Source organism: Trypanosoma theileri, assembly GCF_002087225.1.
Source record: "Trypanosoma theileri isolate Edinburgh chromosome Unknown TM35_Tth_2_V1, whole genome shotgun sequence".
Classification (NCBI taxonomy): domain Eukaryota; phylum Euglenozoa; class Kinetoplastea; order Trypanosomatida; family Trypanosomatidae; genus Trypanosoma; species Trypanosoma theileri.
In genome coordinates this window covers 427189-435787 of record NW_021639844.1, presented here as the reverse complement: position 1 = coordinate 435787, position 8599 = coordinate 427189, and the positions used below count along the sequence as shown (strand labels likewise).

Genomic DNA, 8599 nt, shown 5'->3' with positions numbered 1-8599 from the left:
AATCACCCGATGGAGCGCTTTGGCTTCCAGGGCCGAGTGACGTACCTCCGCCAGAAGAAGAGGTTGAACCTCAATCTTCTTGGTTGCTGTCAGTGCGGTATGACGCTCTTTGAAAGCAGGAAGCAGAAGTCAAAACTGTAATGATGGGGACGATATATACAGTCGTGTATATGATGCAAAATGTATATCTGGAAAAGAGGGGAATAGTAAAATAATGAGACTTCATGGAAAGATGCGCACGATAGTGGTAAAGCGGAACAAAAACAGGGTGAAAATGTCTTTTTGTTCGATATTAAGCGGTTTTTTTTTTGTATTGTTATGCCTATGTGGTTGTCTTTTCAATAGGAAGGGCACATGTATGGTATACGCATTGGTATTTCTGTTTTCTTTTCGTACATTGTTTTTTCTCTCCACATACAAAACGTATTTTTTTAAATGTGGGTGCACTATGTGCAATGTGTACCGGCGTATAAATAAGTAAAGAAAAACGATTGAGCACGCCGTCTACCACAGCTATAGATAAAGCTACTGTTATTGTTTTTGAAACAAATCCCGTGTCTACTGTATCAGGTATTAATATATGTATATCTCAAAAGGTCTACTGAGAATAAAGTAGAGATACCCATTTTTGGTGTTTTTTTTGCTTGGCAAGTTTGATTTTTATAGTTTTTCCTCAATTTTTTTTTTTTTTTTTTTTTGTTTCCCTTATTGGTAATTTTTTTTTTTTTATGAGGTAGGGTGTCATACAAGTCTTACTGTTCGTATTGAGGGATTTATATATTTGTATGATAATGGAAGGAATATATAATCAATGATGCATTTTTCTTTTTGTGTGCAAGTGTGTGTGTGTATTCTTCTTTTTTTTTCTGGTTTTTTTTTGTTTTGTTTTACGTGAAAAGGGTTTAGAATTGGGGTGTTTTAATAACGTAACCCCTTGTATTGCGGGAGTTGCGAAATTAATTCAATCTCTGACTCTTTGTGTGTTTCACCATTTACTAGTATGTGTAATGCAGTGTGTGATACTAAGAAAAGGGGAGCGTGGACTGTTATTCAACAGGAACTCGCAGAACGTGTTTGTGTTCCACGAACTGAGGGAACGGTTGAATTGTATTCAAATGAAGAAGAAGATGATGATGAAAAAAAATATAATTCGTTCGTTACCTTTATGTTTCCACATAATCTTTTAAAGGAATATTCTTCTACGGTCCTTGGACCTCAGCTATATCGGGGTTTCAGTCGTTGCTCGAGTTTATCTCCCTGTTTCTCTATTTTACCAGTTCTTCGGTACGTTGGTGGGGTGGATGTCTCGTTTGTGAAGGGAAGTAGTCTTGCTGTGGCCTCTCTTGTTATTTTGGAGTATCCTTCTATGCAGAGGCTTCGTGTTTTCCTGCACCATTGCGAAGTAACGGAACCCTATATTCCAGGATTTCTAGCATTTCGGGAAGTTGGGCCTATTATAGAGTTGATAGGAAATGCACGAGGAACTTTGATGAAAGAAGGATGTTTTCCACAGTTGTTACTTGTGGATGGTTGTGGAGTTCATCATCCATTTCGTTGTGGACTTGCCAGTCACTTGGGTGTTAAGCTTGACATTCCAACTATAGGCTGCGCAAAGAACTTCATGTCTGTAGATGGTATAACACGAGAAAGAATGAATGAACTCTTTACAACCGCAGAAAATAAAGAAAATCATAGTGAGATATCGCCAGTAGTGAAACCTATTATTGGACAAAGTGGTCTTTTGTGGGGTTATGCTATTACACCTAATAGTCACGTTAAGAAACCTATTTTTGTTTCACCAGGACATCGTATTGGTTATGCTGAGGCAACCGCATTAGTGCTTTCCATGTGTAAGCACCGAGTGCCTGAACCCATTCGTGCGGCGGATTCGACCTCACGTGAGTGTATTCGGTTAATGACAGTACAGAGTAATTCGTTGGAAAGTGAAAATGTGAGGAATTAAGAATTTTTTTTTTTTTTCGCTTATTTCCTCTCTTGTTTTTTTTTTTTTGTATATGTGTGAAAGTGAGTGCTCGTATTGCCTAGGCAGTGGAGGGAAAACAATAAAACCTATATTACGTGAGAAGAAGTTCTTCCTGAATGGTGGATGCTCTACATATTGCTCTTTCCCTGTTTCTTTCTTTCTTTCTTTCTTTATTTTCTTCTTTAATGTTCTGTTTAAACTACTCAAATGGGAAAAGGGAAGGTAGGAGTTATGATTTTCCTTATCTTTGTAAGTATCACAGCATGGGTTTTATGGTCTATATATAGTTTTTTTATCTACCGTCGCACCTCAGTTGCAGGAAAAACAGTACTGATCACTGGTGGTTCTACCGGTATTGGGAGATGTATCGCCCTGCGCTTTCTTAAACTTAATGCTAAAGTTGTTGTATGGGACTATAGCCTTGATAAATTAGAGAAACTTTCACAAGAGGCGAATCTTATTAAATCATATCGAAGTGATGGTGAAGGAGAAGAACGAGATATAAGTGATGAGACAAGTTCAACTCAGGAAGGAACTCATACTCCTTCTCATTCAAATCTTGTCACAAGTGTTGTGGATTTTTCTAATCGCATTCATGTACAGCGGGCGGCAAAACTGTTAGGTCCAGTTCATATTGTTGTAAATGCCGCTAATCTTTCAGGTACAAAACACTTTTTTGATCGTCCAGACGAATCCACGGAAAGAATTCTTTTTACCAACGTGATGTGTTCTCTTGTTTTGGCGAGAGTATGTTTACCAAGTATGCTTCGACAGCAGGATGGTCATTTCGTTACTATTACAGATATGAAAGGATTAATAGGCGATGGAGAACATCCAGACTACGCCGCTTCACAATGGGCAGCTATTGGTGTACATGAAAGTATTCAAATGATGATAGCTGGAAAGAAAGGAAAACGTGGTAAAGTACACAGTACACTTATTTGTCCATATGGAATTTCCTCATCCTCTGAAACTATATCCTCCTCATCATCATCATCACCATCAACATTATCATTATCTTCATCTATGAAAGGAACTACGACGAAAGCTACAAGTTCTCCTAAACCTCCTACTGAAGATCGTTTGAATAGAACATCTATATTTAATCCATTGCGTATGTTTTCTTTTATGCCTCGTCAAGTTACACCTGAAGAAGTCGCTGAGTATTGCGTTTGGGCTGTTTGTTATGGAGTGGAACGTGTGTATATACCTAACTCCTTGCTATTTTTCCCATTACTTCGTATCCTACCTGTACGGTGGTATTTGTGGATACAATCTTTTTTTACTTCTAGAAAACCTTTGGCCACTTCATGAGAGTTGCGTTGATAAGAGAGTAAGAGTCATATATTTTTGTACCCATTTGAAAAGAGAAACAAAAAAAAAAAAAAAAAAAATTTTTTTTTTTTTTTTTTTTTAATCAGAAGCCAAGAATAATTTCATTTGGAAGATGTTACTAACATATGTCTTCATAATTTTTTTTTTTTTGTTTTTCACTTTTGTTTCTTTATGACTAAGTGAGTGAGTGAGAGTATTTGAGTGTAGGTCTCTCCTTCTCATAGCCACTCAATATTTCAAACCAAAGAAGAAAAGAAAAGAAAAGAAAAGAAAAAACTATAAAGGGGGAGGGAATAGAAAAAAACAAAAAAATATATATCTCTTATCATGACAGCATGGACAGTATTGGAGCCATCGCTGATGACTCAGCGGGCAGTTAACAGGATTGAGTCTGTATCCTACCGCGTCTCCCGTGCACCTCCTGAGAAGACACAACTCAAACTCTCTATTGGAGATCCAACATATGATGGTAATCTTGTGGCCCCAACAACTGCCACTGAGGCATTTGTTCGTGGTGTGGAAAGTAATAAATATAATGGATATCAACAATCCTTTGGACGACCAGAGGCTCGAGAGGCCGTTGCACAGTTCTGGGGAAAGAATTTCGCTGGTGAACAGGCATCACTCTGCAAAGCGGAAAACGTGGTTCTCACCTGTGGAGTTTCAGAAGCACTTCTCACTATCATCACATCACTCTGTGATGAGGGGGATAATATACTACTCCCTATGCCAGGATTTCCATTATATGATTTTATCTGTGATCTCTATAAGTTTGAGGGACGTCATTATTTATGTAATGTGGAAAAAGACTGGGAAATTGACTTTAATCACGTGCGAAGCTTAGTAGATGACAAAACCAAAGCCATACTGATAACAAATCCATCTAATCCATGTGGAAGTAATTTTGGTCGTGAACATATAAAAGATATTATTCAACTATGTGAAGAGTTACAACTTCCACTTATTGCAGATGAGATATATGCTGGTCTTGTATTTCCTGGAGATTCTTTTATTTCTGTGGCAGAATTTCAAACATCTATTCCACGTTTTATTCTTGGTGGTTTATCTAAAACCTTCATGATCCCTGGTTGGCGATTTGGTTGGATTATTCTTATGGACCCTGATAACTATGCAAAGGAGGTATTGCAAGGGATGCGCAATCTTAGCACAATCTCACTTGGTCCAAACTCCGTGGTACAAGGTGTAGTCTCAGAGATTCTTGCCAATACACCAGAATCATACTTTAAACGAAATATTGAAGAAATATGCAATAACGCAACTCTATTTTCAAATGCGATACCGCAATGTCATGGTTTATCATGTGCATCCCCACGGGGAGGAATGTTTATTATGGTAAAAATCGATCTTAATGCTTTCAGTGATGTAAAAGATGATATTGCATTCTATGAAATGTTAGAGGATGAGGAGAATGTGCAAGTTATTCCTGGTATCTTCTTTCATATGCCCGGATACTTCCGTGTTGTGATTTCGCGACCAAAGCATATCGTTGAGGAAGTTACACGACGCCTTCGTGAATTCTGCACGCGTCACAAGAAAAATTAAAAGAAAAATTAAAAAGAAATATATATATATATATTGGAAATGGAACAGAGCGAGAGATAGAGAAAGAGAAAGAGAGGGTTATGTGCCAAAAAAGAAAAAAAAAAGTTAATTCGCTTGCAAAACTCAAATTTTTAAGAAAGGGTGGAAGAAGTGGGAGGTGGGGGTAAACTCAGAGGAAAAAAAAAAAGAAATGTAAGAAGCAAAAAAAAAAAAAAAAATGAGAAGAAAAACGTAAAGAAAAAGACAACAACCAGAGAGGTTGAGTGAGAGAAAAATTGCAAGAGAAAAAGAGAGAAAAGGGGTATATATACAAAAGTTTGTGTGTGTGTGTGTGTGCTTGTGAAAAAAGAAAAATGTGGGATATAAATGGAGAAACTATACATGTGCATGGGTGTGTTTTTCTTCTTTTCTTTAATATTTTTTTTCCTTATATTATCACAAAGATCAAAATAAAAGGAATATAGCAATCTAATACTATTATAAATCAATACCTACAGCTCTTTTATTGTTTTATTGTTCTTTATTATTTATTTATTTATTTTGCTCAGAACATGACCATTAAAATTGGCATCAATGGGTTTGGCCGTATTGGCCGTATGGTATTCCGTGCTGCCCAACAACGGAAAGATATTGAAGTTGTTGGCATCAATGACCTTCTCGATGCGGAGTATATGTCGTACATGCTCCGATATGACTCTACTCACGGTCGTTTTGAAGGAACAGTGGCGGTGGAAAATGGGGCTCTTATCGTGAATGGAAAGAAGATTCGCGTAACGAGTGAGCGAGATCCTGCAAATCTTAAATGGGCTGAAATTGGTGCGGAGATTGTTGTGGAATCCACAGGTCTCTTTCTCACGGAAGAACTCACCAACAAACACCTTCAAGCTGGTGCAAAGAAGGTCGTTATGACGGGACCACCAAAAGATGATACGCCAATGTTTGTAATGGGTGTAAATAACACAACTTACAAGGGACAGAAGATTGTTTCGAATGCCTCCTGTACAACCAACTGCCTCGCACCACTTGCAAAAGTTATTCATGATAACTTTGGTATTGTTGAGGGACTCATGACGACTGTACATGCCACCACCGCTACACAGAAAACTGTGGATGGTCCTTCCCATAAAGACTGGCGTGGTGGTCGTGGGGCGGCGCAGAATATTATTCCCTCCTCCACTGGAGCTGCAAAGGCGGTGGGAAAAGTTATTCCCGCTCTTAATGGGAAATTAACGGGAATGGCATTCCGCGTCCCAACACCAAATGTCTCTGTGGTGGATTTAACCGTGCGTCTGGAGAAACCCGCCACATACGCACAGATTTCTCAGGCTATTAAAAAGGCCTCAGAAGGAGAACTAAAGGGTATTATGGGTTACACAGAAGATGAGATTGTTTCTACCGATATAAATGGTGTACCTCTCACCTCTGTGTTTGATGCGAAAGCGGGCATTTCACTCAACGATCATTTCGTAAAATTAATTGCATGGTACGATAACGAAACAGGCTACTCCCATAAGGTGCTTGATCTCATTGCGTACATATCAAAACACTGAGTATTCCACGGGAAAGGGGGAAAAAAGGGGGAAAAAAATACAAGAATTACAGAAGAAAAAAATGTAGAACGAAAACTTCTTCAATATCAGGTTTTTCATTTTATATAAAAATAGCTTATAATGAAAAAAAATTTAGCAAAGGGGAATTCTATTTCTATCTGTTTTTATTATTATTATTATTATTATTATTATTATTATTTTATATCGATTCACCACACTGATACACTTAGTCGGAGGGCTACCCAGTGGTTAGATTAAACTTAATTCTTTTTTTTTCATACTTTTTCATACCAATCTTCACCTTGTTTTTTTTCTTTTTTCTGCAATGACATCATCTTTTAAAGCCAAGAAAAAAAAAAAAATCTGTCAATTTTACCTCTTTATCAATGATTATAAACAAAAAAAACAGGCACCCAAAATGATAAGACAAAAGTAGTTTAGTAGAAATAAGGGTCAAAACAAAACTAAGATCGGCAGCACTCATTTCAAGCCGCACGAGCATGAACGTGTTGTTCTGCGGTCGGGTGACGTGCGAGAGACTGACGTACACATACCCACATGTACACACACTGCTGGCATTTGTGATGAACTTGCTATGTTATATTATTGGAAGACGAGTCTGAACACTGATGCATTATATTTTACGGCACTGATGATGCAACGAAGGGCAGGCCATGCGCCTCGTCCTCTCCCCCCACTAACTCCACTACCACCAACACAGTACGCAGGAACGTGGCAGGCTGCGGAGGGTCGCATCCATCCCTCACGCGGTTCAACAACATGATCCTAGATGACAGAGCGCAAACAGCAGCACGTGATGAGAAGTATCTTTTTATGTAACTCGGGAAAACTGAGTGAACACCTTGACGAGCCATTGGAACAATCGTTAGATAGTAGCGCTGACGCTGCCTGCGCACCAACCCACCTCCTCCCCCTCCCCTCCCGTACACAACCACCCAACACGATGGCCGGCATCCCTTGTAATAGCGAGCGGACCAATGTGCATCTCCGCAAGCCGCTCGTCTACACCGGGGGAAAGATAACAGAAAATCGCAAAGAATGGCATTACAACCACCAACAGCAGGAGCTAATACGCACGGACGCACGCACTTTCCCTCTCTCCACTTTTTTTTTGATAGGGGAGTTCTGTACTTATTCATTACGATAATACAGAAGCTTCCCCAAATTTGAAGTAAAAACATTACTATTCGGTGAGAGATATTCTTGGTCTAACTGTCACCAGGTAAATATCTTGTGTAAAACCCCTAATATGTCTACGTGTTCAAGGTAATCAACACGTCCGCGATGTCGTTTTCACAGGCTGATAAACTTTTAAGGGGAACAAAGACATAACATTGTTTCTCTTTCTTTTTGGCCTAATACAGGAAAAAATAATTAAAGTTTCAAGCAAAACTAATACAAAATAATATCTTTATTGCATTATATAATATTATAAGGTGTTCGCGACTATTGTAATTCTTATTTCTATTCATCTCACTAACGTGTAACTGTTTGATGGTGGTTATATTACCCACCGTATTATACCTACTACGTATCATCTGCTCGGTAATACGCTGTATAAATACGTTAAAAAAAGGGAAAATATTCTATTAACCCAATGTTCTGTATATCTTCTGACTTCCTACGTGAGAATGAAAGAGGTAACAAAGCATACATAATGAGTATCTCTTAAAACTACGAGAAATTAGGGATAGATAAACAACAAAATCACTCACACAGAATAGGCACCAAACGATACACACGATATACCACAAAAAAATTTTTTTCTTATCACCTACATCCAAACAAAGATTTTTCTAGACAAATATTTGACTACAAGGAAAACAATATTTACAAATAACCTCCTCACATCATTCTATATTTACCAAAAAATATTCTTCTGCGTGAGACACAAATTACACGAGCACCACAGACATAGAGTCTCTATTACATATAAAGAAAAAAAGTTTACCGCAATTCCATACTTCGCAATACTCACACACAAAAGCTCAGTGCTGTGTTCTGCTGTACTTTCCTGCTGTTTTTTTTCATTCTACTCTTTGTAAACACACTGCGAACACGCCTGTGCCTGGCTAAAAGAGCATTCAAGCGCATTTACAAAACCAATAATAAGAAAGAAAATAAAATCACAATGAGTTCCTGGGAG

General features: G+C 38.1%; 4 protein-coding genes across 4 annotated transcripts; all 4 read left to right on the top strand.

Moving 5' to 3' along the window:
- Nucleotides 1-1000: 1000 nt before the first annotated feature.
- On the top strand, nucleotides 1001-1963 carry TM35_000022590 (putative endonuclease V; the record flags this gene model as incomplete). Its single annotated transcript, XM_029021577.1, has 1 exon — nucleotides 1001-1963. One exon carries the CDS (start codon nucleotides 1001-1003, stop codon nucleotides 1961-1963), a length of 963 nt encoding a protein of 320 aa, XP_028886999.1.
- Nucleotides 1964-2191: 228 nt separating this feature from the next.
- TM35_000022580 (short-chain dehydrogenase) lies at nucleotides 2192-3298 on the top strand (the record flags this gene model as incomplete). The annotated part of the gene is made up of 1 exon (XM_029021576.1): nucleotides 2192-3298. The coding sequence occupies one exon, from the start codon at nucleotides 2192-2194 to the stop codon at nucleotides 3296-3298; it is 1107 nt and encodes a 368-aa protein (XP_028886998.1).
- Nucleotides 3299-3646: 348 nt separating this feature from the next.
- Nucleotides 3647-4882, top strand: TM35_000022570 (tyrosine aminotransferase; the record flags this gene model as incomplete). Its single annotated transcript, XM_029021575.1, has 1 exon — nucleotides 3647-4882. The coding sequence occupies one exon, from the start codon at nucleotides 3647-3649 to the stop codon at nucleotides 4880-4882; it is 1236 nt and encodes a 411-aa protein (XP_028886997.1).
- A 551-nt stretch (nucleotides 4883-5433) lies between these two features.
- TM35_000022560 (glyceraldehyde 3-phosphate dehydrogenase, cytosolic) lies at nucleotides 5434-6432 on the top strand (the record flags this gene model as incomplete). Its single annotated transcript, XM_029021574.1, has 1 exon — nucleotides 5434-6432. The coding sequence occupies one exon, from the start codon at nucleotides 5434-5436 to the stop codon at nucleotides 6430-6432; it is 999 nt and encodes a 332-aa protein (XP_028886996.1).
- Nucleotides 6433-8599: the final 2167 nt, after the last annotated feature.